At 47.4% G+C, this 27,929-nt stretch overlaps 3 protein-coding genes and 1 long non-coding RNA gene across 5 annotated transcripts; 2 read left to right on the forward strand and 2 right to left on the reverse strand.

The window, feature by feature from the left end:
• Positions 1–1,575: 1,575 nt before the first annotated feature.
• LOC135807145 (uncharacterized) lies at positions 1,576–4,595 on the forward strand. Its single transcript, XR_010551486.1, has 3 exons — positions 1,576–1,782; positions 1,967–2,254; positions 3,668–4,595. It is a non-coding gene; the product is annotated as an uncharacterized LOC135807145 (long non-coding RNA).
• A 3,739-nt stretch (positions 4,596–8,334) lies between these two features.
• On the reverse strand, positions 8,335–9,733 carry LOC135805907 (ADP-ribosylation factor 6-like). Its single transcript, XM_065320028.1, has one exon. It carries the CDS (start codon positions 9,364–9,366, stop codon positions 8,788–8,790), a length of 579 nt encoding a protein of 192 aa, XP_065176100.1. The 5' UTR covers positions 9,367–9,733; the 3' UTR covers positions 8,335–8,787.
• A 5,110-nt stretch (positions 9,734–14,843) lies between these two features.
• LOC135805906 (ADP-ribosylation factor 6-like) lies at positions 14,844–16,311 on the reverse strand. The gene has a single exon (XM_065320027.1). The coding sequence runs from the start codon at positions 15,971–15,973 to the stop codon at positions 15,395–15,397; it is 579 nt and encodes a 192-aa protein (XP_065176099.1). The 5' UTR covers positions 15,974–16,311; the 3' UTR covers positions 14,844–15,394.
• Positions 16,312–16,527: 216 nt separating this feature from the next.
• On the forward strand, positions 16,528–27,594 carry LOC135805905 (probable methyltransferase-like protein 25). 2 transcript variants are annotated; one of them, XM_065320024.1, is made up of 10 exons: positions 16,528–16,997; positions 17,433–17,626; positions 18,694–19,455; positions 20,470–20,683; positions 21,736–21,854; positions 22,205–22,284; positions 22,936–23,032; positions 24,243–24,317; positions 26,520–26,591; positions 26,929–27,594. In XM_065320024.1, the coding sequence occupies exons 1-10, from the start codon at positions 16,730–16,732 to the stop codon at positions 27,028–27,030; spliced, it is 1,983 nt and encodes a 660-aa protein (XP_065176096.1). In that variant the 5' UTR covers positions 16,528–16,729; the 3' UTR covers positions 27,031–27,594. The 2 variants fall into 2 exon arrangements, with proteins under 2 accessions (XP_065176096.1, XP_065176097.1); XM_065320025.1 differs by having other exon boundaries at positions 16,863–16,997; positions 17,485–17,626.
• Positions 27,595–27,929: the final 335 nt, after the last annotated feature.

Raw genomic sequence — 27,929 nt, forward strand, 5'->3', positions numbered from 1 at the left:
CGCTAGTTCCTCTCTGTTTTTGAAATCCCCTTTCTTCTCAGCATACTCCCTTTGGTCTAACCTGCCTACTAGCATTAAGACATGCCAGGATATCAGGAAATTCACAGTCCAGCTTTCCACACTGTCTCATCCGAAGTGATCCCATGTATTATTAATGTGCCTCCCTTTCTTTTTCTCTCCCTATCTCCTTTCCCTCTCTGACAGCATCTTTCTTTTTTTTCCCTTTTAGCTTGCCGTGGTTGGCTATCACCTGACCTCTCATGTTTATTGGCAGTCTTCGGACGGGCCAGGAGATGTTGAATAAATAAATAAATGAATCAGGAAAAAGGGCATCAGCATGTTGTGTCCGTCCAAACAGAACTTAGGGACCATCGCAAAAGTTCGCAGAAGCCCCTGAAACGAAGAGCATACGTTTGTGGGGGGGGGGGGGGGGGAGGGAGTCGGTGTCGAAAATCGCAAACCGGGCTTCAATTCAAAAAAGTATTGTCGACATGTAGGAGCTGATATAGATTAGCATGCTCAAAGGATACAACTGCATAGCTCTAGCTGTTCTCGTTCTTAGATCACCCACTGCAAGGTGATATCATCGTTGCATTTATAAAGTGCTGTACATTGTTACACACTGATACAACAATGCTTGTGTAGTATATTATAGTAATTATTATGTGTGAGCATCCAAGTGAAATAATGAAGCCCATATTGTGACTGTCGTTTCGTTTGAGGGGAGGAGGGAGGGGGGTCAGGCCCGAAACTAACGGTCTTCGTTTCGGGGGCTTCTGCGAACTTTTGCGATGGTCCCTTAATATTGAAGCCTGTGAAGGCGTAGCAACAGTATCTAAATGCATGTGATACAAGTACCAAAATGGATCTTTGGAGGAGGCGAAGGGACATTGCAATAGAATATCTTTGGTACAAAGCGGATCTAGAAAGAATTGGGGGGAAGTAAATAATCCATACATTTCAGGAAGTACAGAGTAGGAGCATTCACAGACATGACTGTCCAGTACTCCAAGGCATGTACATGTACATGCATTGTCACGATCATGTCAACTTGCAAAGAAGTGCAGGAAGTGGGCACAGGAAGCGGGCACAGGAAGTGGGCACATCCACAGTTTACTTACTTGGCACAAGCCAGGGCAGTGGTGAAAAGTGATAATAAGTATCGTCAGCAATGATCAGATGTAGTACATAGTCAGTAGCAGTTCACAATGCACAGAAAAAGGCTTGTGACGTACATGTTACAAGATACCGTCACACGTATACGAGTAATTTATAGTGAGTCTGTGCATGTAGATCTACGTGGGTGTTGTGACTGTTGTCCTGTGCTGTGACCTCCTGCCATTCCTCCTGCCATGGTACATACATGTACATGACATCAAGAGTATAATTATAACCAGGGAGTCGGGAGGCGACACGAGGCCTTCCGGGCCGACTATGATTGACTCGCGGCACTTTCTCCCACTTTTCCCTCAGATATCCCCGGTGCGTGCCCTGAGTTATAAACCAACTACTCCGCGTACTTATGCCATGGGAGTGCACTCCTTGGGGAACGGACTTGTGCAGGATCGATAGGATCGTGGGAAATCGTAGCTCGAAAAGAAGAAGAAGAATGAACTACTTAGTTGCATTTGATGATCGTGATGGAGGCAGAGAGTGCTGCTGATCGCGATCCAGATCCGGGGCAAGAATCACCTCCTGATCCTAAGGAAACCTCAGCTGACGTACATGTAGATCTACGTTCTCTTCGCGTGAACGCTCAGTCTGTGTTGGCTTGGGCCACAGGTATGGTTTGAATTCTAATTTTCTATGTTATTATATTTTTCAATTTGTCTTGAAACTTTCAACCTTGCTACTTAGCGGCTTCTGATCTGGTGCACGTACTGCAGAAAAAGTTGCGAATATTCATGAATTGGAAGAAATACTTGTGGGTTGATAGAGTGCAGGACTTGTTCAATGGTTTCTACAGAGCGTTCCGAATCCCAGCCGCTAAAGACCCACAGAAGGCAAGAAGCTTGCGTTGCAAAGCTGCTGTCCCGCCTGACTGCGGAGAAAGAAGACTCGTTTATGGTTGTTCTACAGCCGCTGCTGACGTCCATCAGCTCTGTCCTGCTCCCAGCAGCAGATAAGCCTGGATTTCAATGAGTCGTGTCCCAACTCCGGTGTGAACGATTTCCTGACGTCAAGACGAAGTGGGGTCAAGTCATGGGTGTTGCAAAGGAAGCTGTCACAAGATGAATTGATCCAGTATTGAACGGTAGGTTTTTGTAAAGCTGCTCTAGCATTTGGATACTATAAATTATAACATTAAATTATTACTTGTATTCACGAAGCGATGCCCTAGACGTGCGACATAGCGTGCGTCCATGTGTATATGTGTGCGTGCGTGTGTATATTGTGTGCGCGCTTGTGCGTGTCGTAAAATCCCGCCAGAGCACCCCTACCTCCGCAACCATTCGAGTAGATCCATTTGGGGAGGGGCGGATGGGCGAGTCCTGCTTGCCGCATTCAGTACTACATGAAAAAGTACTCACCCTACGAAAACTGTGCGTGCGTCTCGTACACCCAACAAAAGTCAAGAGCTGGGAGTCGTACAAACCCATCAAAACCCTAGGGTGTGTGCGCTCTCTGGTCAAGAGGGTGGGAACTGTTGCGTACATTTCCAACCAGGGTCGAGGACGCGTCTGCAGTACAGTACGACCTCACACTTCACATAGGCATACGAGGATACAACTCTATTGATAGATAAGATAACGTGCTAGTAGATCTCTGCCATGCCAGAGTTGCATTCAGTAGAGGTAGTAGTCTCTGTCAAACGTGTTTGCCATTGGCTCACGGCACTTGTAGCAGCTGATCGGACGATGCAAATGGACTCCCAGTCCACATTAGCTGGTTCTTGAGATGCTTCCGAAAATATACCATGGCACGCACTTTCCACTGTTTTTACATAGGGCCGGAAGTGTGTTGTCCTGAGCTTGCCACGATACTTTCCGATCTGTCCATCTCCTCTCTTTGTTAAGTTGGAATTATTTGAAGAGCTGATGGCTGGTAACTTGCTGGTCAGCTGGTAGGAATACGTTTGCAAGTGTTGCTGCTGATTTGTACATTGAATTGCCGGAGTGACGTGGCCTTGAGTAGTCTTCCCCGGCAATGAACTGAAGAGTACCATGCGTATTGAATTCTCTTGTTGCCGGTTCATCGGTCCCTCTCCATGACACCGGACTAGACTGAATTACTAGCATCCCTTCATCGGCCTGCTTTTCGCCTCGAACTTCACGAGTCTTGAAATCTGGACCCAAAATAATAAAAGTGGGACTCAATTGCGCAGTTCAGACGATAAATTGATGCAATAAGGGGTCATCGCAAAAGTGTTTAGTCATCCCTGAAAAAAACATCATTCGTTTCGTACTCGGACCCCCTCTCCACCCTCCGAAATGAATGGATGACGAAAATCGCATGCATATACATGTGTATGCATAGCGTCAGTCAACAGAGATTTTAGCTCCCCCCCCCCCCCCCCCCCCCCCCTGGAACGATCTTCGTTTCAGGGACGACCAAAAACTTGTGTGACCACTGACTTTCTTTCTCTGCTATCAAGCAGTATGCAGTATTTGTAACAGTAATTACTTGTCTGTGTCATGTGCATGCATTGTCTTATTTCCTTCTTAAGGCTACAGCACAACCGAGAGAACAAAATGTACGTCGCAATCAAGCTATGTCGTTGCCATCTTCTATGTGCCATGCGTTACCTGATGTGCCAGCCTGCTATGTCGGATACCGCTAACCATGCATCGACTAGGCGCCAGGCGCGAACTGATGGTGGTGGTAGTGGTGGTGGTGGTGATGAGAAGGAGAGCTCTGTGCAAGAATAACTTTGCAGTTTAGAGAGCGTGTCTGGGCAGGCGTGTATTTACCGCCATATTGCCAGGTGTGTATTTACCACCGTATTAATCAACCATGCGCTACCTGATGTACCAGCATGCTATATCGGACACCACTCACCCTGCATCGACTAGGCGCCAGATGCGAACTGCTGATGGTGGTGGTGGGAAGGAGAGCTCTGTGCCAGAGTAACTTTTTCAGTTTAGAGAGCGTGTGTGGACAGGTGTGTATTTACCGCCGTATGAATCCACCACAGTACGATCAGCTGACGTTATAACTTATAAGGATGATCTCGTGCAGCGATATGATGATATTTGTTCAGTCTTTTCTAAGGACTCTCCACTGCGTTTTCGTTCCACTCGAATATGGAAAACGCGGAAGGTTGTTAGCACTGTGTTGAGGCAGCTATTGTTGACTTTATTCGGAATTAATTCTGTTGTATTTGCACACATTCCTGAGTGCATTGTATTAGCATCCAATGTGTGTTATCTGTGCGAGCTTCTAACCTTGTGAACATTCACCGAAGGTTTGGTTCACGGGTGGCGCACAAGATCTTACGGGATGGCTCTTGCGGGCTCTCAGCCCTGCGTTTACTGCATAAAACATGGCAGAACAGTTCAAGCTTCAATTTAGGCCATTTCCTCACTCTGACTCCCAATATTTCACATGTGTAATAATTATAAGTATTGTAGATCCCTGGGACAGCGCCATTTTGTTAGCCAATGTTAGTCCTGAAGAAAAATTGACTTCATTGTCCTCAAGGTGAGAACAAATTGGGACTATTTGTGAAGGAAAACTTTGGAAAATGCAATTTCGAATGTAAGTCATTTCGTTTATCTGGATTCGTCCAATATTTCACAAATGTGCAATATGAGTATTGTAGATCACTGGGACAGGGCCACTTAGTCTGTCAAAGTTAGTCATGAGGAAAAAAATTATTTCATTGCCCTAAAGGTGAGAACAAATTGGGACTATTTGTGAAGGAAAACTTTGGAAATATAATTTCGAATGTAAGTCATTTCGTTTATCTGGATTCGTCCAATATTTCACAAATGTGCAATATAAGTATTGTAGATCACTGGGACAGGGCAACTTAGTCTGTCAAGGTTAGTCATGAGGAAAGAATTTACTTCATTGCCCTAAAGGTGAGAAAATATTGAGGCGATTTGTAAAGAAAGGATTACCTCATCTTAGGTGGTCAAAGTGCCTCAGAGTTCGAGTGGCAGTGCAAAGCCAGTGAGTAAGCCAGTACAGTGAACAAGTGAACTCCTCAGCGATGGCCACAGATGGCTGTATTTCGGCAATGGAGATCGAAAGTCTGACCCGTGACAATTGTTCTCGAAAGGACGAAGACGACGATTTCTCGCTATGTACGGATTTCCCGCGCGCTATGACCTATGTACGGACTTGTCCCACACCGAGCAGGTCGTAATATTTTGAATCGTTGAGTCGATCATGGTTGTGCACAAGTGATGCGCGTGTCGCCTCCCGGGTCTATACGACTCCCTGGGTCTATACGACTCCCTGATTATAACCCCCCTCCCGGGTTATACACTTGATACCATGTACTACCTCTACTTATTGCACACATCATCATGGGTGGACACCCTGAGCTGCGCACATATATGCTTGAGCTCCGGCCTTTTTTTTTTTTTTTTTTTTTTTTTTTTTTTTTTTTTTTTTTTGGCCGAACATTGGTCCGGCAGCTGCCGGACCTGCCGGACCGCCTGCTACGGCCCTGACATGTATACGTCGTTATCTCCAAAGATAGGAGCCGATGTGGTTGTATGCTCCATTGCACTGTTCCTCTTACAAACGAAGGAAAGAAGTTACTATAGAACTCCCGGTCGCTCAAGTTTTCAAAGCCCGTGCATGCAAGATGACGAAATTCATTACTTCAACCAGGAGAAACCGAAGTCTCAATGAAGCTCTCATTAGTGCCCTCACACAGAAGTAAATACTTTCAACCAGTGTATTCAGTTTGCTGATAAATCTACCCTGACATGTTCTGATACTATGGGAATTACTGACATGATTGCATGAAGCAACAGATGAGGGTTGGAAGCACATTAATATTATTGTCCTCAATGTAAACCTGTCTCTTTCTTAGAGAACGCCTTGTTTGGGCTACTTCGAGGGGCCATAACCCCTCCACAGTGTCCAAATAAATACCCTGATATATTGACAAGTTATCTCATTCTGTACGAAGTAGTGGTTGCGACTTCGGCGATAATTTGTAAGAAAGGGTTTGCTCCCCATACCGGAGCTCGCGCTATTCCGCCGACTTTACTTGTTATGTCCCGGTTTCACTCAGTCAGCAGAGCACGAGGGTACAGTAATGGATAATGGTTATCATACAGAATTGCACACTTATTCCGAGAGAGAGAGAAAGAGTTCTCAGGTAATACACTGTAGTCTAGCATGAAACTAATCCTTAGGAAACTAGAAAGGCAGCAGCTTTTATAGCGAAGGTAGAGAACTAAGGTTGGTAAGACAAGGATTACGAAATCATCCTTCTACAAGTTCTAGAATAGTGGAGAAGGTAAACCTAGATCATCATTGCTATACATGTAGATGAAGTGAGCATTGCGTAACAATGACTAAGCGAGGTGTTCTAGAAGGTGAGATATGCAATTCAGTCAGCAGCATTACTCATCAAGCATATGACGTGGAAGGTCTGGAATAGTCCGGAATCAACGACGTGATTGACTAACTAAAAGGAAGTGGTAGAAGTACTAGTTCTAGAAGTGCTGACAACAAGGTTACAAGCATGGGAGATCTAATTATAGCTTATGACGAGGCTTACATTTACGTGCATGTACTACAGTACTAGTAGTCGCAATCAAGTCATGTACATGTCATAATGTATGCATTTCTACCCTAACATACTTGACACTTGACTGACTCACGACTGCCATCCGGACCAGAGCACACGAGAAGTCCATCGAACCTTAGACTCGGCAAACCTGCAAGAAAGCACCACTCCCTGCTCAATACACAGTGTTTCGGGGAATTCACCCCTCATCAGTTGAGCTTGAGTAGGCTGAGGAAGATTGTGCCTGAAGAGCACCACTTATATAGTGCTCTCCAGGCACAAACATCACCAGGGATACAAACTTACAGAGACGCTCCGTTTCCAGCGCGACAAACACCTCGTGAACACCAGACAGCAGCGTGAGTCAGTGTCGCTCCTGGACGGTGAGACAGACGTCGAGGTCCCTCGGTCATTCACAACGCTGTCACCTCCAAACCAACTAGTCGCAAGCTCGCGCTGGGCATAACAGTACGAAGTAGTGGTTGCGACTTCGGCGATAATTTGTAAGAAAGGGTTTGCTCCCCACACCGGAGCTCGCGCTATTCCGGACACCCATAGCATTGCAAAAAAAGGTGTCAAACCGGTGAATTTTTCGGAAAAAGTGTTTCGGCATGAGCTACCTTTTAAAGCTGTCGACGGAGACTCCCTCGATTCTCCACAGGCCTTTAGCTAAAGGCCTGTGGAGAATTCATAAATACAAATACACTAGCTCGAAAATGCTTGAAAGTGCTACGTCACAGCATAGCAACAATTTCAAAAATTCAAAAACTGGATCCACTTGGATCCAGTTTTTGTATGGATCCAAGCAGATTTCAAGCGGTCTTACCCACAGCATGGTGATGTAGCCAGTGAAACTGACCGATTTGGCTACTGGGGGCGGGGTTACAACTGGTGGCGAAATAAAAGTCACACCTGCATGCGATATGAGTGGGTTGCTATGCACCCACATACTTAGGCAATAGCAAAGTCACACCTTAGTGGATCCAAAAGTAGAAATCTGATGTCAACTTACTACTCCCTGGCCGTTTTGACGTCATCACTTTCAAGCCCTATACCACTGGACAATGGATGGGAGTGTAACCTGGCTCGAAAATGCAACCAACGGTACATGATTACGACTGAGTAAATCAAACTCGCAGTCTCAATTGAACTTTGGGCATCACATTTCCTGTCCAATTTGCTCTCATCATCAGCTACTAGAATGAAGGATTGCCATTGCAAGTGGCACCCGAGCACAATGAATGGGACATCTAGAAACACTATTGGTAGCCTTTGCAGTGTTTGCCGCGTGACACATACCCAGGAAAGCAAGCAAACATCCACCTGTACCAATTTCTTGATGGTTGCCTGTCATCAAATCAAAATTAATGAAAACGGTGCATCATCAGCTCCGCTAAAGTGTGAAATGAAAAGGCTGTGGATAATGCACTGTAATGAAGAGGATGTGATGGTCATTATGAATGTTTTGATAAATTAATAGTACAGTAGTTCAGTATGACATATTGTTGTCTCTGAGCTTGGGGCCTAGATGAAGTTTCAATAATCAATTGGTCTAGTGGCTAACCAGAGGGTAAGAAAGTAATGGCTAGCTTAGGGTATTCACAAACCATTGGCGTGTGCGATCAATGTAGATCACGAGGTTTTAATCTTACTTGTACATTAAATTGAAGAAGGGCTGTGTGGTAGTTGTACGTACTATATAGAGAAGCAATAGATTCAGCGATACACAGTGTGTAACATACAGGACAGGTAATCAAAAAATCGCCACTGAATACTCAAAGCACATGTTCTGAACAGAATGCGATAGTATGTTTTAACGCTCCTAGAGATACTCGTCTTGCACGACTCTGCACCTCGAGACAAACATGAAGGGACCCTTCCGTATACTTTAACACTGGGTGCTCTCAAGTCAGAAGTTAAGATAACGCACTCAATTAAAACTTGAAATACCACCACTAGTAGCAAAGTTAGAGTGAGGCTTCTTGCAGATTCATTAAGTTAAATAACAGGACCGGGAAAACAGAATATGATATCAACTTTCCTGGACCTGCAGGCATTGTCAGCTGATTACTTCGTTGAAATCAATCCGTCTCTCAGTACATTGACTGGTTCCTTGTGCGTTTGAAGTCCTTCACTAACTGACTGAATTTCTGAATACCTTCGCAGAGACCATCGCCGCTTGTAGCACAAGTCGTCTGCACATACCACTGATGACCAGAAAGCTTGCTAAGCTGTAACTTCTCTATAAGGACAGACGGTGGAGCAGCATTCGGCAGATCCTGCTTGTTGGCATAAACTATTAACGGCACACCTCGCATCTCCTCTGAGTCCAGGATTGAGTGCAACTCGGCACGTGCTTCGGCAAATCTCGAGCTGTCGGCGCTGTCCACTACATAGATCAGTCCTTCCGTCCCTGAGAAGTAGTGACGCCACAGTGGTCGAATCTTGTCCTGTCCACCGACGTCCCACACCGTGAATGTCAGGCCCTTCATTGGCTCAACAGTCTCTAAATTGAATCCAATTGTGGGAATGGTGGATACCACCTCGTTCAACTTGAACTTGTAGAGGATTGTTGTTTTGCCTGCTGCATCCAGACCCAGCATCAGAATTCGAGCTTGAGTGTTGCCGAATTCGTCAAACACCTTCTTCAAGCGAGCAAGGAAGAGGCCCATAGTTGATAGTAAAATTTATTAGCACGTGTTTCTTCTCTCAAACCTTTGCTCAAGATACATAGTAGTTAGGCGGAGGAATTCACTCAATTGACTCTCTGACTACTTATTCAGGTGACTGATCCAGTAGCAGCTGCGTTCTGCCTCCAATGTCGCTCCCTCACGCCATTATATAGCCATAATGTCCAAGGCATTTCCAAGTATTGTCAGTGGATGCGCACACACTGACGGACGCTAGTCAAAATCTGCAAATCTCTTCTGAACAACTGGTCGTTTGCAGTGAGGGAAAAGCACTGATGGATTTCGCCACGTTGGCAGCAACCAACACACTGGAAAGTCGATGATTCCGATTTCATGCTCTGCAGTCTGCATGCAGCCGGTCCCAGGCACTCTGCACTCCAGCCAGCCACTTGTAGTGCCCGACTAGTAGTGGCTTTCCCCTGGCCTTTTGCCTGATTTGGTTTGTAAACCAGCTGCACTCAGCATGCAGCGCCGCACGTGCAGCGGATGCCGTGACAGAAGGCACGTCATTGTTCTATTCGAGGGACATGTTTCTGCGTTGATATTCTGTGATTCATCACTCTTGTCTTCAGTCATGGCCATTTTGACACTTGACTTGACTCTTGACTCTTGTCAATGTCAGTCTTGAGTCTTGAACTCGTGGTATCGGTACTACTGACGGTAGTACTGTCACTACAGTACAGTCCGGCAAGTGCTGTTCCGAACACTATTCTACTGTATCGTCAGACTGAGACGTCTTTCAAACATTTATTATCATTACTCCAGACATTGTGTTGTGACTCCAAAAATGAACTTACTTTCCAAGTCGGACGGCTGTTGGAAGGCTGCGCATTGGCTGTTGCCGAGTGTTGGAGATGTTTTGGGGCAGGATCGTTGAATCTCCGAAGCGCGGTTACTCCCTGCGGTGGTGCCTACACTACAGTAGTTGTCGCACTTTCTCACTATGGTATCTCAGTACAATGTAGATCCACATGTGGTTACAGTGGTGAACAGTTACATGCACCCATCTTATTTATAACTCGTATCCAATTAGTCTCAGGCTCCTCCTTTTAAAAACGTGCAAATAACTGGAGCATCCGATCATGCTCTACACTACAGAGACCCTATATTAACAAGTATAAGTGTTGGAAGATTTGTTCCACAAGGTGGAACTCTGGCAATGGTCATGTTACCCCTGACCTTCTTAGAAGCTTCTCTACCATGATCCTAAATGTGTCAGCATAAAACCACTCAATGCTGTAAGCATAAAAGCCGCATAAAAGTCATAATCAGTATGGGCTTGAATCATTTTGCGACTCCTACATTACAACTAATTACAAGTCCCAGTCACGGTCAGACAGTGACACCAAGAGTACATAATAGTACATTAATAGTAAAGTATCCACTGGCGCAGCTGTGTAGGCGGGGCGTTATGGACTCCTCCGACCAGAGTACAATGATTATGTACTGTATGTCACTCTTGGACTTGGAATGGTGACACGGATGATCTACGTCATCATGATTGGATTTACATCCGCTCGCCTAATACCCCTCGATAAGAAACCTGGCGTGCGCCCCATCGCTGTGGGCGAAGTGTACCGGCGTATCATTGGTCGTGCCGTGATGTCAGTAGTGGAAAGTGATGTGCTGAGTGTAACAGCTCCTGTCCAACTCTGTGTGGGCGTTCCATCTGCCTGCGAAGCCGCCGTACACACAATGTCCCGTCTGTTCGCTGGCCCGGGGGTTGAGGGTGTCTTGCTTGTGGACGCCTCCAATGCATTTAATGCATTGAATAGGCAGGCTGCGCTACACAACATTCCGCGTCTCTGCCCCCCGCTTGCAACGGTGTTTCGTAACACGTATGGATCAGTTTCCCGCCTGTTTGTGTCTGGTGGAGGTGAAATCGAATCGCGTGAAGGCACGGCTCAGGGCGACCCACTGGCTATGGCAGCCTATGCTGTGGCGATCATGCCACTGGTCAGGCGCCTGGCTGCGACATGCCCCAGTGTTGTCCAGTCTTGGTTCGCGGATGATGACTCGGGTGCAGGTCTTCTGGCTCGCCTTCGGAATTACTGGGATGAACTCCGGGCCATTGGCCCTGGTTATGGTTACTACCCGAACGCGTCCAAAACTGTTCTGATCACAAAGCCAGAGCATCTGGATAGGGCCAGAGAAATCTTCTTCGACAGTGGCATCCAGATTACCGCCGCTGGCGGCCGATTCCTCGGGGGCGCCCTAGGGTCAGAAGATTTCTGCCGCTCTTATATGGGGCAGTTGACGGATAGATGGGCTGGTGACCTGCGCACCTTGTGTGAGATCGCCCAGACTCAACCTCATGCGGCGTATACCGTCTTCTCCAAGGCCCTGTCATCACGGTGGACTTACCACTTGCGCTCAATGCCGTTCTCGACAGGCGTTTTGGAGGCCTTGGATGAGATCCTCAGTGACCATTTCCTGCCGGCTTTGCTGGGTCATGGAATTGCGCAGGCCAGCCACCAACGTCGGCTAATGGCTTTGCCTGTCCGACATGGGGGCCTCGCCGTCCCCATATTGTCGAAGACAGCGGCTGGGGAACATCAGGCCTCTGTCAGTGCCACTGATCCTCTGGTTCAGCTTGCGCTATCATCGCCTTCGCCTGAGTGTGCTGGTGCGTCACTGCCTCCGCCTGCGGGACCGCCTCTGCGTGATCTTAACCAACCACCTATGGGACCACCCCCGCATCATTGTGCTAATATGTCACCGCCTCTGCCTGCTGGGTCGCCTTTGCCTGCCTGTGCTGATGCGTCGCTGCCTCAGCCTCCGCGGCCGCCTCCGCCTGACTGTGCTGGTGCGTCGCTGCCTCCACCTGTGGGACGGCCCCTACCTGGCTTAGACCAACCGCCGGTGCGACTGCCTTCGCCTGACCGTGCTGCCGTGTCACTGCCTCCGCCTGCGGAACCGCCTCTGCCTGACTGTGCTCGTGCGTCGCTGCCTCCGCCTGGTCTAGACCAGCCACATGTGCGACTGCCTCCGCCTGATTATGCTGGCGCGTTGTCGCCTCCACCTGCGGGTCCGCCTCCGCCTGATCTTGACCAACTACCTGATGCCGGATCGCTCTCTGCGCTGCGTGCGGAGCCTGTTGCCGTGGGATTAGGCGTCGAAGAGCCTGGCGAGACTAATCCTAGTGGTCCGTGTGGTGTCGCTGAGGCTGTTGCTGCGGTGCGTGCTGGGCTGCGCCGGGTGAGAGCACAGCGGGACCAGATTTCGCGTGGTGTGCAGGCAGAGATTGGCCCTGGACTGTCTCCGTGCCAGCGGCTACTGTTAGAAACAGCGGGCGAGAAAGGCACCTCCAGCTGGCTGACCGCCCAACCGTCATACAATCAGCCAGTAACCATACTCAATAAATCTGATTTCCGGGATGCTCTCTGCTTCCGATACGGTTTGGAGCTGGATGGCCTCCCTGAGACTTGTGTTTGTGGAGCAACTCTAACCACTGAGCATGCAATGGCTTGTCCTACTGGCGGCTACACCATCGCACGCCATAATGATGTTCGCGATTTGCTGGCGGGTGTACTGTCGGAGGTATTGCCTGACGTGGAGGTGGAGCCGGTGCTAGCGCCATTTGATGGGGAGGATCTTCCCCATCGTACAGCCAACAGGAAATCCGAAGCTCGCCTTGATGTGAGGGCGCGGGGTTTCTGGTCCACGCAGCAGGAGGCTTTTTTTGATGTTCGGGTGACTCACCCAAAGCCAAACCTGCTGTCGCGTCCAGAAGTCCAGCGCCATCTCCAAAAGCATGAAGGCATGAAAAAGCGGGAATACGGAGCGCGTGTTGTGAATATAGACCGAGGCACGTTCACCCCGTTGGTTTTCGCCACGAATGGCATGTGTGGCCGGGAGGCAGACCGCTTTCTCAAGTGTCTTGCAGCCCAGTATGTCGATAAACACAGTGACTTGGCCTACTCGCTGGTTATGGGTCGATTGCGGTGCCTGCTCTCGTTCACTTTACTCCGTTGGGCAGTGACCTGTTTTCGTGGCTGCCGTAGCTCCTACCAGAAAAAGTCAGTCAAGAATTTCAGGAGTTATTGTTTGATGGGTCGTTAGATAGAGGCCGGTGTTTGTGAGACTGCAATCATTTAATGTTTCTTCCTTAGTGGTGTAGGTAGATTCTGTTTTGTAAGCATAGTAGGACTACTTTTGTTTTGTAAGTCACTCTCATTCTCCACGCTTTGCTGTCATTTGGTTATGTTTTAAAGTAGTTTTTATGACCTGATGTTTGTTTTTTATATTTGTAGTTCGATTGTTGACACCTTTTGTCTTTTCTTTGGGTTAAAAGGTTAACTTCATCCTCGTTTTCTTATTGCCTTGTATTGGAATTTGCCCATAAAAGTGGCTACGGTGTGATAATGCATTTTTATATTTCGTGTTTTAACATTATTTTCAGAAAATTGCTCTTACAATACCTTGCGTTTTATATTCATAATATTGTTGCCCGTAAAAGCGGCTTGGTCACATGTACATGTACATGACGGTGTACCTCGTTCTCCCCAAAGATAGGAGCCGCTGTGGTTGGATGCTCCACTATTGTAGTCACTGCACTGTTCCTCTTACCAAGACTGGCAAGAGTACATAACCCCCATGTACTCTTGCTCTGTTAAGTCTTACAAATGAAGGAAAGAAGCCGTTACTAGATCTCCCGGTCGCTAAAGTTTTCCAAAAAGCCCGTGCATGCAAGATGACGAAGTAATTCATTAATTCACCCAGGAGAAACCAAACTTCGCGGCCTCAATGAAGCTCTCATTTGTGTTCTCACACAGAAGTAAATACTTTCAACCAGTGTATTCAGTTTGCTGATAAATTTACCCTGACATGTTCTGATTCTATGGGAATTACTGACATGATTGCAAGAAGCAACAGATGAAGGTTGGAAGCACATTAATATTATTGTCCTCAATGCAAACCTGTCTCTTTCTTAGAGAACGCCTGGTTTGGGCTACGTCGAGGAGCCATAACCCCTCCAAAGTGTCCAAATAATTACCCTGATATACTGATTTTCTCATTCGGCTGCTCACCAATAGCATTGCAAAAACGGTGTCAAACCGGTGAATTTTCGGAAAAACATTTTTCGGCATGAGCTACCTTTTTTAAAAGCTGTTCACGGAGACTCCCTCGATTTAGGCTAAGGCCTGTGAAGAATCCATAAATACAAATACAAGTACACTAGCTCGAAAATGCAATACCATTAGGCAATGGATGGGAGTACAATTTGGCTCGAAAATGCAACCAACGGTACATGTATTACGACTGAGTAAATCGAACTCGCTCTCCTTTGGGCATCACATTTCCTGTCTAATTTGCTCTCATCCCCAGCTACTGGAGAGGTAATTGTTGCCATTGTAAGTGGCGCCCGAGCACAATGAATGGGACCTCTAGAACCACTATTGGTAGCCTTTGCAGTGTTCGCACACATACCCGGGAAAGCAAGCACAATCCACCTGTACCAATTTCTCAAGTTGATGGTTGCCTGTAATCAAATCAAAATTGATGAAAATGTGTATCATCAGCTCCCCTAAAGTGTGAAATGAGAAGGATGTGGATAATGCACTGTAATGAAGAGGATTGGATGGTCATTTTGAATTTTTTGATAAATAGTACAGTAGTACAGTATGTTGTCTCTGTGCTTGAAGCCTAGATGAAGTTTCAATAATCAATTGTTTAATGGCTAGCTTAGTGTATTCAAAACCGTTGGCGTGTGTGATCGATACAGATCATGAGGTTTTGCTCTTACTTGTATTCACTTTAAAAGGGGTTGTGGAGTAGTTGTACCTGATAATAATAATAAAAGAGAGGCAATCGATTCAGCAATATACAGCACGTAACATATACAGGAATGGAAATCGAGTAATCGTCACTGAATACTCAAAGCACATGTTCTGAACAGAATGCGATAATATGTTTCAACACTCCTTGAGATACTCGTCTTGCACATAGTAGCAAAGTTAGAGTGAGGCTTGCATTGTCAGCTGATCACTTGTTGAAATCAATCCGTATCTCAGTACATGGACTGGTTCCTTGTGCGTTTGAAGTCCTTCACTAACTGACTGAATTTCTGAATACCTTCGCAGAGACCATCGCCGTTTGTAGCACACGTCGTCTGCACATACCACTGATGACCAGAAAGCTTGCTAAGCTGTAACTTCTCTATAAGGACAGACGGTGGGGCAGCATTCGGCAGATCCTGCTTGTTGGCATAAACTATTAACGGCACACCTCGCATCTCCTCCGAGTCCAGGATTGAGTGCAACTCGGCACGTGCTTCGGCAAATCTCGAGCTGTCGGCGCTGTCCACTACATAGATCAGTCCTTCTGTCCCTGTGAAGTAGTGACGCCACAGTGGTCGAATCTTGTCCTGTCCACCGACGTCCCACACCGTGAATGTCAGGCCCTTCATTGGCTCAACAGTCTCTACATTGAAGCCAATTGTGGGAATGGTGGACACCACCTCATTCAACTTGAACTTGTAGAGGATTGTTGTTTTGCCTGCTGCATCCAGACCCAGCATCAGAATCCGAGCTTGAGTGTTGCCGAATTCGTCAAACACCTTCTTCAAGCGAGCAAGGAAGAGGCCCATCGCTGATAGTAAATTATTAGCACGTGTTTCTTCCCTCTAACCTTTGCTCAAGATACGAGTAGTAGTAAGACTGGGGAATTTACTCAATTGACTTTCTGACTGCTTATTCAGGTTACTGATCCAGTAGCGGCTGTGTTCTGTCTCCCATCTCGCTCCCCAGCGCCATTATATAGCCAGAATGTCCACGCCATTTCCCAGTGTTGTCAGTGAATATGCACACGATGACGGACGCTACGTGTAGTCAAAATCTGCAAATCTCTTCTGAACAACGAGTCACTTCCACTGCGGGAAAGACGCTCGTGGACTTTGCCGCGTTGGCAGCATCCAACAAACACCCTGCACGGCCATGGCGCCAGTACTCGTACAGGTGAAATGTACAGTGTTGACTACGTACTGAAGCCGTGACTGGTGACGTAACTGACGTTACTTTCTACTGTGTACGGCTACAAAGCTGTCATTTTTTATGTGTGTGATATGGTCACGTCATGGTGACGATGTTTGCACCTTTTTTTTTAAATTTCGCATTAATTATTGATACTGTATCTGTACGATCACGAGTCTTTTTGATTCAAAACTGTTTATACTGCACTCAGCACTTGTCTGATTATTATTGTAAAATGGCAAGTGTTTATGTAGTACTATTAGTAGGCAATGGCTAGACCGTAGACGCTGCATCCATTGCATGATCCAGTGATCTCAGAGCGTGCTTCGCCTTCTTCTCCACTGTGTGACGGTGTGCAAATAATTTGCCTAGAAATGGCGGAGAGTGCTTCACTGTTTGCTGATGACCTGGTAAAAGGCCACTGCATGACACTGACCGAATGCTATGATAGCTTTCGGGAGCTGCACACACTGATGGATAGTCCTTCAGCGATTTTTATCACATCTAGTCACATGGTCCGGTATTTTGTGAACGACTTCTGGTCTGCCCTTGATGAGGATTGGCAGAAGGATCTCCTGGCTCTCTCGGATGAGTCACTGGCTACTCTGCCGAATGCTATCTTGAAACAAGAATGCCAATCAGGTACGTGAACAGACACTTATTTCGTACTGTAGAAGGGAACAGCAGTCCCTCGTGCGTGCTGTGTGTGTTTGCTACATGTACCAAGGGATAAGGATGAACCCCCAAAAGTATGCAGTTCCGAGCTATGCGTGACCTGGTGCTCTGCGTGACACGCTGCTGCCGTCATAACACAGTGAATAATGTTGACAATCAGGCTGACTGGATTGAGTTTTCCTACGGTTGTTTTATGTGTAACGATTTCATGTTGATACACACACACAATACTGTACAATGTAGATTCAACCGCAATACTAGTACACATACCATCTCGCGCATGCACACAGATACATGTAATCAATCTTCCGGATAATTGATGTAAAAAGATATGAACTGCTAGCATAATGTGTACATCTCTCTTTGTGCATGGTTGTTTGTGTGTGCCATGGCTGTCTGTAGCGAACTTTGTTGCCTTTGTCAATCGTGTACGCAATGCCATCTTGCCTCGCAGCCAGTCTGCACTTGCCGATGCCTTGATCTCCAGGCAGCCAGGGCATTTCATTGATCACCAGATGTCGCCGAAAAAGAGTCATGAAGTTCAACTGCTGGCTGCTTTGACTGGTGCTGTGTCCAAGGATCAGGGCCTTGAGCAGGTACGAGAGAGGGTGCGTGTGTGTGTGTGTGTGTGTGTGTGTGTGTGAGAGAGAGAGAGAGAGAGAGAGAGAGAGAGAGAGAGAGAGAGAGAGAGAGAGAGAAAGTGTGTGTGTGTGTGCCAGCTAGTTCGGTTGGTAGGTACACTTATGCCTGATTGTGTTGGGTCTGTTGCCAACAGGCTCGGCTGCTTGAAGGTGTAATGTTGTACCTGCCACCTTTGTTGGTTCCAGGGTGCATATACTTTCTATTTGAAGTATACATACCTGTTAACCATGGACTGCTTCTGGCTAGATTAACTCTTGTGTAATCAATGGTGCTAGTGAAGCTTTTATCAGATCCACTCTGATTTAGCCACTCACACTAGTAGCAAGTATTACCTTCACTGGGGGCAGGGGTAACTGCAGTTGGATCCCGGGACGGATACCCTGATGCCGTCAATCCTTTTTCTGCACCTTGTCCTCTCCCACTTACTGAGGTGTGGTGAGCCCATAAGTGGGATCATTTTCAAGTCTACCCAGAGTTTTGGGGATTTCAGGGGGTGTCAGCCGTTGGGCGGTTCAATAACCAATTGAGTCATCTTTCCAAGATTCTTTTTGAGTCTCTTTCCCCTCTCCCGGGGAGACTCACGTGACCAGTTTTGGCAGTGAGTAACAAGTAGTAGTAGTAGTGTGTGTGTGTGTGTGTGTGCGTGTGTACATTGGAGTTACTAGGAGGGGGGGGGGGGGGGATTCGGGGGCAAAGCCCCGCGGATGATGCATTTTTTTTTTTTATTCATCCTACTGATATTTGGCTACAATGATCTGGCAACACTGTATGTCTAACGTAGCTTGTTTGCTATCATCGCTTCAGCCATGGGCAGGAGTATGAGTGTGCATGAGTGTGTGTCCATCTTCCCCATTTGTCCGTTCGTTTTCTGTCTGTTAATGTATTGTATCTTAGGATCATTTTACTTGTAGCTGTGCTTTGAATACCGAACATATTACTATTGAAGAACAATGCTTGTAAGGATTGAAGGCACTGTATTTTTCCTTGAACCTAGTTGCATTGCTGTGTTTTATGTGCTCAGATTGTCGATGTGGGCAGTGGCAAGGGATATCTAAGTGAGACACTTGCCTTGCAACATGCCCTTACTGTGGTGGGAGTCGATGCTTGCGAGACCAATGTCCACGGAGCAGAGAAAAGAACCAACTTGCTTCGCCGCTACTACAACGGACTCGTAAAGCGAGCAGAGCGCCTCAAACAAGAGCAAGAACCTAAACTGGCAGGTTCTGCTGGCGAAGCTACTGGCGGTGGTAAGAATGCAGCCACAGAAGTGGCTGTACTTACAAACGATGCTGAAGTAGCCCTTGAACCAAGTCCTAGTTTTCAAAGCAGCTTGGAGGCTACTACTGCTGCATGTAGTATGGACACCGAGCAGTCTGCCTCGAGCCAAGCCACCGGCAGTTCCTGCAGTAGCACTACCAGCAGCAGCGGCTTTGACAAGGAAAGAGGCGAAGACGAGTGTAGAGCTCAATCACCTGCGTCCCGTGCTAAGATAGCTTGTGTGGCATCGAGTGCGGAGGCTACCTACGCTGAGTACACATGTACTGTTCCTTCAACGTCTGACGGTTGCCGAGATTCTGCTCCTAAGCAAACCACATCACCCCCACCAGGTAGAGTGTCAGCATCATCGAGCCCACCAAAGGGATTGCCGTCAACCCAGAGTCGGAAGAAGAAAGAAGTCGCCATGCCTTCTCACATGCCTGTCGCTGGTTTCGTGCGCCATGACGAAGATGATTTCATGGCATTTCTGGCAGAGAGAAGTCAGGGTCGGATAGCGATGGAGAAGGTAAGTACTTTGTACTGCGCATGCAATGCACTTGCGGTGTGGGGCGTTGTCTATCTCTTGATGACACCTCGTTAGTAAGTCGACCCCCATATCCGGACTGGGAAGTCTTATTTCTGGTTTTACAGTTTTCACCCGACCAAGCATGACTAACACATCAACAAATCCCAGAAACACTTCTTTCTCACTGATGGATGAAACATTCGAATTCAGGCCAAAATTCGTGTGCATAGAGCACTCGCACATGCACTGCAGGTCAGTTTTGGAAGGTACCGGTAGTTCCCGATTATAAGTCGAATCCCGGTTGTAAGGCAACCCAACTTTTTTCCTTTGATTTCTCGAGGTAAAGGGTCAACTTGTAGCCGGTAAGATACGGTAATACATGTAGGGCCTGATACCAGGGAAATCCGATCAGTCCCTACTACTACTACTACTACTACTACTACTACTACTACTACTACTACTACTACTACTACTACTACTACTACGCACCTGACTGTTCCACTGGTGGCATTCTCCCTGCAGTTCTGCTAGCAACCAACAGCCCCGGCATGGTCTATGTATTTATTATATATGTACAAGTAATTATGATGGTTTACCCTTTACATTGCCCCGTACTTGCCGTGAGTAGATTGTGCATAATCATGCATACTACATGTACATGTACTTATGTTCTACTTCGAAGTACAGTAAAACCTGTCAAGGCGACCACTCGGATAAGGCGACCACCTGTCCCAGACGACCACTGCAGCCAGGACCAAGGGATGCTATTTCCAGTCAAATGACCCTGGATAAGGAGACCACCTGGTTACAAAGACCACACTTTGAAGGTCCCTTGAGCCCTTGAGCGGTCGTCTTAGACAGGTTTCACTGTGGTTGATGTGTCAGGGATATTGGCTAGTCAAGTTACCACTCCAACGCTCTGTTTTCTTTTCTTTTCTCGTAAAGACTTTTGGCTGTCGGGCACTGCCAACACATCATACGTGTGATTCTGCATTTATTGAACTTCGTGTGTAGCCTCTTCTCCTGACTGGCCTGCACGCGTGCGGTAATCTATCCAGCACCAGCCTGCGTCTGTTTGCTCACTGTCCCAACCTGCACGCCCTGTGCACGGTCGGCTGCTGTTACCACGTACTGACTGAAAGTGAGGAAGCAGAGCGGGACCGTGCTGATGGCAGTGTGGAGGACCGTGGCTACAAGAGGGAAGAGCGGAACGACTGGAGAGGCAAAGGTGAGCCTGGCACTGCCTATTGTTTACTTGCCGGTACGTACAGGTGTGTTGTTGGATGTTTACTATGGCCTGCTACGGAGAGCAGTGCGCCGCTCTTGTATTATTGTTCTGTGCTTCCTGTACTGTAGTGCATGCGTTTGCACGACTTGTGATCGCTAAGCCAAAATTCAGTTGGCACTGGGTGAAATCTGACCCAAAGTGCAACACTGGTGCCCTGGATCAGTTCCCAGCACATCACTGTACATGCATTTGTACATGTTTATGTTCAGCAGCATTCGTACCACTTGCACTTGCAGGGCGTCAAGTACCGTACACGTCCAGAGTGCCAGATGTGCACTGTGGGTTGGATTTCACCTCACACAACTGTACTATAGCCATCCTTCAGATGTGCACTGTGGGTTGGATTTCACCTCACACAACTGTACTATAGCCATCCTTCAGATGTGCACTGTGGGTTGGATTTCACCTCACACAACTGTACTATAGCCATCCTTCAGATGTGCACTGTGGGTTGGATTTCACCTCACACAACTGTACTATAGCCATCCTTCAGATGTGCACTGTGGGTTGGATTTCACCTCACACAACTGTACTATAGCCATCCTTCAGATGTGCACTGTGGGTTGGATTTCACCTCACACAACTGTACTATAGCCATCCTTCAGATGTGCACTGTGGGTTGGATTTCACCTCACACAACTGTACTATAGCCATCCTTTACATGTACCAGTACAGTAAAACCTGTCAAGGCAGTGACCACTCGGATAAGGCGACCACTCGGATAAGGCGACCACTCGGATAAGGCGACCACCTGTACCAGAAGACCACTGCGGCCAGGGCCAAGGGATGCAATGTCCAGTCAAATAACCCTGGATAAGCAGACCACCTGGTAACAGAGACCACATTTTGAAGGTCCCTTGAGTGGTCGTCTTTAGGTTTCACTGTATTTAGAGCCATTCTATTCAGTGAATATCTTGCGCACTCGTAGGGTGTGTTTGTTGTGGAATGTCAGAGTTAATGTTCCTGTGCCTGATCTGGGTTCTGCACTGCAGGAGGTGAGGGACCTCTCGGCTTTCCTTTGAGTAAGCTTGGTGAAGAGCTACAGCCAAAGCTGGGCATCAATGCTAGAATGCTGGCCTGCCAAGCGCCAGACCGCATGTGCTCTGGAGAGGTGAGAACTGCTACTAATCTCTTGTCTCAGTCATGAACTCAGCCGGAGCATCAGTTATGCCCATGTAGCAGGAAGTAGTTAATTGTGTTGTTCTCAATGATTGCAGTCTGTGCATGATGGCACATTCCAGTTTGTCCTTGTGTATGGAAAAGATTCAGGGCATAACAAGATTTTGATCTGATTTTTCGTGCGAAAATTGTGACCGACTTTTGAGACAATTTGACACTTATGATTTGGGAATCTTCATGTGTTTACCTATGTGTTTCAACACAAAATTGCCCATCATGTAGCCTCCTTTGAAGATAGTCCTGTAATCCATTTCCTCTTACTATTTGATTGCCTTGCTCCAGCCTCCTTCTCACATTGGCATATTCTGGAGAGCCGTGTTTCAGGTCATACTGGTGGAGAAATTCAATCGAGACAACCACAGGTGAGCGGGTTCATGCGCCACAAGTAAAATATGTCCAATGTACTTACTTCTTACACACAGCAGGCACAAAAGAAGTTTACAGAGTTCGTTGCAACTCCAAGTTTCTTTCACAATGCAATCATCAGTAAACTTCTTTGTGCCTTTTGTGTGTTCCTCGAAGATGAAGTAATAGTGCTCCACATTACTGTGTTGAGCCCTCTCCGCTGGCTAAACGACACCCCCCCCCCCCCCCCCCTTGTCTAATGTCATACATACTGCAGTACCTTGCTTTTCCGCTTTTTCCGCCAACCTCGGCGCATGGTCCACAGAACGATGTGTGGAAAAGTCAGTGAGAACAGGTGGAAAAGTGAAATCCATAATTCGCCACATGCATGTATGCACGTGACAGCACGGCTTTGGACGTTCAATGTAGTAAATATTGCCCCTGCTGCATTCAGCATGTGTTCACGAGCAAGGTGCAAATCAGTGAAGGCACTGAGTTACAGACAGCTGGAAAGAAATGGCTGGCTGTTGAGCTGCGCTTTACATTGTAATTTAGGTCTGATAGGATGTGTGTGTGTGTGTGTGTGTGTGTGTGTGTGTGTGTGTGTGTGTGTGTGTGTGCGCGCGCGCGCGCGCGCGCGCGCGCGTGTGCGTGTGCATTGTGCTCAGTCGTAAAAACAATGTTGGACGGCAAGTGTCGAAGAGCAAGACGTTTCGCGAGTACGTCCACCGCTGCCTGAGGAAGCTGGAAATCGACCCATCTGCAGTAAGTTAAACTAGACTGGTACATGCGCTTGTAGTTGGCAATTGCATGCCATCAGTGTATGTACAGTGTCACTCAGTCTATGTACAGTGTCACTCAGTCTATGTACAGTGTCACTCAGTGTATGTACAGTGTCACTCAGTGTATGTACAGTGTCACTCAGTGTATGTACAGTGTATGTACAGTGTATGTACAGTGTATGTACAGTGTATGTACAGTGTATGTACAGTGGCACTCAGTGTATGTACAGTGTCACTCAGTGTATGTACAGTGTCACTCAGTGTATGTACAGTGTCACTCAGTGAAAACCAATCGCGTGAGTCAAGTACATGTATGTTGGTGGCGGAGTGCAACCCCCAGACCTGCGAACACTGGACTATGTACTGGTGCGTGGCACTGACCTGACTGACCTGACTGACCTGACTCACGCCATCAGATGACATTAAACAGCACTAGCACTGTGCACACTGTACATGCATCGTGTCGGTGTTGCTATGACATTGTTTAGTGGAACCAAGAGTACATGAAAACCAGAGTGTGCAGCTCGAATGGGTGGCTGTCACGGCGGAATTCCGTGATTACATCATTTTAGTGATGTAGTGCGTACAAGCAGGATTCAAGCAGGTCTCTTTCTGCACAACTGCAAAGTTGTACGCACTACGCCATTTCCCGCCTCAGATCTGCGCCAAATATGGTGTAATCACGGAATTCCGCCGTGACAGACACCCATAGCAGAAAAGGTCCCAAGCTGCACACTCTGGTTTTCATGTACTCTTGGTGGAACCTACCGCTGGCTGTGTGTCATTTAGCTGATAAGCACTACACTGCCCATGATGCCGAGACACCAGGTTGGTTGAGGGCAATAAGCCTAAGCGTCACGGGTTTTTTTTGTCTTTGCCTTCAACATACTGCTGCTAGGACTTTTATTGATTGATTTATTTTATTTTAAGGATTGACCATTGGCTGTGGGAGCCTATCGAGGGACTCTCGTGGAGGGAGAGATCGGGAAGAGAGGAAAGGAATGGGTGGGAGATGTACGAAATTGCCGAAGATGTTTCGCATCAAATTATTGAGCTCGTTTCCTGCGCCAAATTCAGGTACATGACCCTGCTGTGATTTTCTGCGGTTTGACTAAGCCCTTGGAACAGAATTACTTTGACGTAAAGATTCCTCCTTTTGTTGCTGTTTGTCTTGTCATGGTGTGGCTTTCCAGATCAGTGATGAGGAGATTGCGGACTATCTTCATCGCTTTGAACCCAGACACAGGCAGCTGCAGTGCTTTGCTCAGGTTGGTGGAGTTGTGTGATATTCTTCGAATTATCATACAGGGAAGACTTGCGCGGCATGAGCTGCAATGTGAGTGTGGCTGGTGGAGTAGCGGGCTTCTATTCCGAATACTACCATCATCATGTGTGACGATTTCTTGCAGTATTTCCGAAAGTCAAGATTGTACATGTACAATGCCCACCGTTGCAGAGTTGCTAAGGCATGTCAAAGATGTGCTGCCCACCTTGGCTGTGTGGACTGCAGAGTTGGTAAGGCATGTCAAAGATGTGCTGCCCACCTTGGCTGTGTGGACTGCAGAGTTGGTAAGGCATGTCAAAGATGTGCTGCCCACCTTGGCTGTGTGGACTGCAGAGTTGGTAAGGCATGTCAAAGATGTGCTGCCCACCTTGGCTGTGTGGACTGCAGAGTTGGTAAGGCATGTCAAAGATGTGCTGCCCACCTTGGCTGTGTGGACTGCAGAGTTGCTAAGGCATGTCAAAGATGAGCTGCCCACCTTGGCTGTGTGGACTGCAGAGTTGCTAAGGCATGTCAAAGATGTGCTGCCCACCTTGGCTGTGTGGACTGCAGAGTTGCTAAGGCATGTCAAAGATGAGCTGCCCACCTTGGCTGTGTGGACTGCAGAGTTGGTAAGGCATGTCAAAGATGAGCTGCCCACCTTGGCTGTGTGGACTGCAGAGTTGGTAAGGCATGTCAAAGATGTGCTGCCCACCTTGGCTGTGTGGACTGCAGAGTTGGTAAGGCATGTCAAAGATGAGCTGCCCACCTTGGCTGTGTGGACTGCAGAGTTGGTAAGGCATGTCAAAGATGAGCTGCCCACCTTGGCTGTGTGGACTGCAGAGTTGCTAAGGCATGTCAAAGATGTGCTGCCCACCTTGGCTGTGTGGACTGCAGAGTTGGTAAGGCATGTCAAAGATGAGCTGCCCACCTTGGCTGTGTGGACTGCAGAGTTGGTAAGGCATGTCAAAGATGAGCTGCCCACCTTGGCTGTGTGGACTGCAGAGTTGCTAAGGCATGTCAAAGATGTGCTGCCCACCTTGGCTGTGTGGACTGCAGAGTTGGTAAGGCATGTCAAAGATGAGCTGCCCACCTTGGCTGTGTGGACTGCAGAGTTGGTAAGGCATGTCAAAGATGTGCTGCCCACCTTGGCTGTGTGGACTGCAGAGTTGGTAAGGCATGTCAAAGATGAGCTGCCCACCTTGGCTGTGTGGACTGCAGAGTTGGTAAGGCATGTCAAAGATGTGCTGCCCACCTTGGCTGTGTGGACTGCAGAGTTGGTAAGGCATGTCAAAGATGTGCTGCCCACCTTGGCTGTGTGGACTGCAGAGTTGGTAAGGCATGTCAAAGATGTGCTGCCCACCTTGGCTGTGTGGACTGCAGAGTTGGTAAGGCATGTCAAAGATGTGCTGCCCACCTTGGCTGTGTGGACTGCAGAGTTGGTAAGGCATGTCAAAGATGAGCTGCCCACCTTGGCTGTGTGGACTGCAGAGTTGGTAAGGCATGTCAAAGATGTGCTGCCCACCTTGGCTGTGTGGACTGCAGAGTTGGTAAGGCATGTCAAAGATGTGCTGCCCACCTTGGCTGTGTGGACTGCAGAGTTGCTAAGGCATGTCAAAGATGAGCTGCCCACCTTGGCTGTGTGGACTGAGACATACACATTCCTCTGCTACCTGTGATCCGGTATGAGAACTCCTAGTCTTTACTACTATAGAGGTTACGTGATAACATCATCTGCTGAGATGATTCGGCGAAGTCATGGACCCGCGGCACAGTGTGCACTTGCACTAGCGACTCCCACTGCATACACATAGCGCCCATACACGAATCCGCTGACTGCTCCCACTGCATACACATAGCACCCATACACAAATCTGCTGACTGCTCCCACTGCATACACATAGCACCCATACGCGAATCCGCTGACTACTCACGCTGTATACACATAGCGGCGCCGGTATACGGTTCCGCTGACTCGCCCAATGAAATCATTCGCATAGCCTCTATACCCTTGTCTGCGAGATTTGAAATGTGTGGTAGTTGATGAAAACTTGCATTGTGCGGATGCCCCAGAGCTAGGTACATTGGACATGGGAAGCTGCACTGTAGTTGAACAAACAAGTGTGTACATGATTATACTTCAAAGTACAATGCTTTGAAATTCAAGACTGATGTCAAGTGCTGTGTTGTCTGTCTTCTGCGTATGTAGATGCGGGCAATGGTTTCTGCTGTGACAGAGTCATTGATTCTCGTCGATCGGATCGCCTTCCTTCTTGAGCAGGTAAACATGTTACGCTTGGTTCTTCTTAGTGGTGCACACGTGTGTGTGCGTGCATGCATGCGGCTGGGTGGATGCGTGGGTAATATGTGTTGGTGCGCGCGCGTGTGTGTGAGGGGGGGGGGGGGGGGGGCGTATGGTGTGTGGGCATGCATGAATGACAAATTTTCACAGTGTCGGTTTTTTAGTAGGGAAGATGAAAACCTTTTAGCACGTGAAACCTGCTCTAAATGAGAAAAGACGTAAAGTACATTTTGTTGGATTCGCATTTAATAACGTCTCTAAAAATAAATAATGATGTTCATCATCATCTTCTTCTTCTTCTTTTCTTATTCTCCAGCCGAGTATATCCTTAGCATGTGCTATACCTCTGTTCGACCCGGTTACATCTCCACGCAATGTTGTTGTTCTGGCAGTCAAGAAGCCGCCCTCACCGCTGTAACCACCATCGCCATCCGCTGCAACCACCATCGCCATCCGCTGCTGGTCAGTGGAGATGGTCATGTGCTTTTTTTGAAATGCAATGATGATGATACTGGTGGTGTTCCAGAGCTGGCTTGCCATGGTGCTAGTGTATAGTGAAGCATGACCACTGCTGACAATCCACTATCACTATTGTCATTGTGTACACTGATTTGCGTGTCCTCGCTCATTACAGCGCGCTTTCCAGTGCCTTTTGGTCTTCACACAAACATACACACGCGTATCATCATCCTTGAACACACCATTTTAAGTTCTAGCACATAATCATGCTGATATAATTATAACAAATCTTCACAGAGATAATATTGATTCAGATGAGACATAAGAAAGAAATCAGTTCTGAATTTCTGGTCCTTGATTACGCACACTGTAACTTTTCGACTTTGCAGCCTCTCACTGTCCAGTGTCCTATATCACCAAACACATGCCATTGTGTCATCATTCCTAGCTGGAACACACTCAAAGTAACGACGTTGTGTTGTGTTTATGCTGGAAACTAAAGCACCGTTTGGGCTTTGCTAGACAGTTTCCAACTCTGGCAGGGATCATGACATCGGTGGTGTTGGGGCCAGTCAGCCGCGCGGCTCATGTCAGTATACAGTACACGTTTCATAATTTCTACTATGGGATAGAACGGATATTGTGGAGATGTTTGTTTCGCCACCGGTATTTGGTGACTATGTGTCTTACATTCATGCACCACTTAGGAAACACACACGTTATCTCTATACTTTCATAGTTTCGGTCTTCACGCGTAGTGACTCGCACCCACAGAAATAGTCTTGACAGGAATACTTACTACTTATAGTAGGACATCACATTGCTGCTGGTAACCATGGTAAACATGGCGATGGTTGT

This window comes from Sycon ciliatum, chromosome 1, assembly GCF_964019385.1.
Source record: "Sycon ciliatum chromosome 1, ocSycCili1.1, whole genome shotgun sequence".
NCBI classification, from domain to species: domain Eukaryota; kingdom Metazoa; phylum Porifera; class Calcarea; order Leucosolenida; family Sycettidae; genus Sycon; species Sycon ciliatum.

Coding starts and splice junctions, on each gene's coding strand:
- LOC135805907 (XM_065320028.1), bottom strand. CDS start 9,366: ATGGGCCTCTTCCTTGCTCGCTTGAAGAAGGTGTTTGACGAATTCGGC.
- LOC135805906 (XM_065320027.1), bottom strand. CDS start 15,973: ATGGGCCTCTTCCTTGCTCGCTTGAAGAAGGTGTTTGACGAATTCGGC.
- LOC135805905 (XM_065320024.1), top strand. CDS start 16,730: ATGGCGGAGAGTGCTTCACTGTTTGCTGATGACCTGGTAAAAGGCCAC. Junction 16,998..17,432: donor GAAACAAGAATGCCAATCAG/GTACGTGAACAG, acceptor GGCTGTCTGTAG/CGAACTTTGTTGCCTTTGTC. Junction 21,855..22,204: donor ACCGCATGTGCTCTGGAGAG/GTGAGAACTGCT, acceptor GCCTTGCTCCAG/CCTCCTTCTCACATTGGCAT.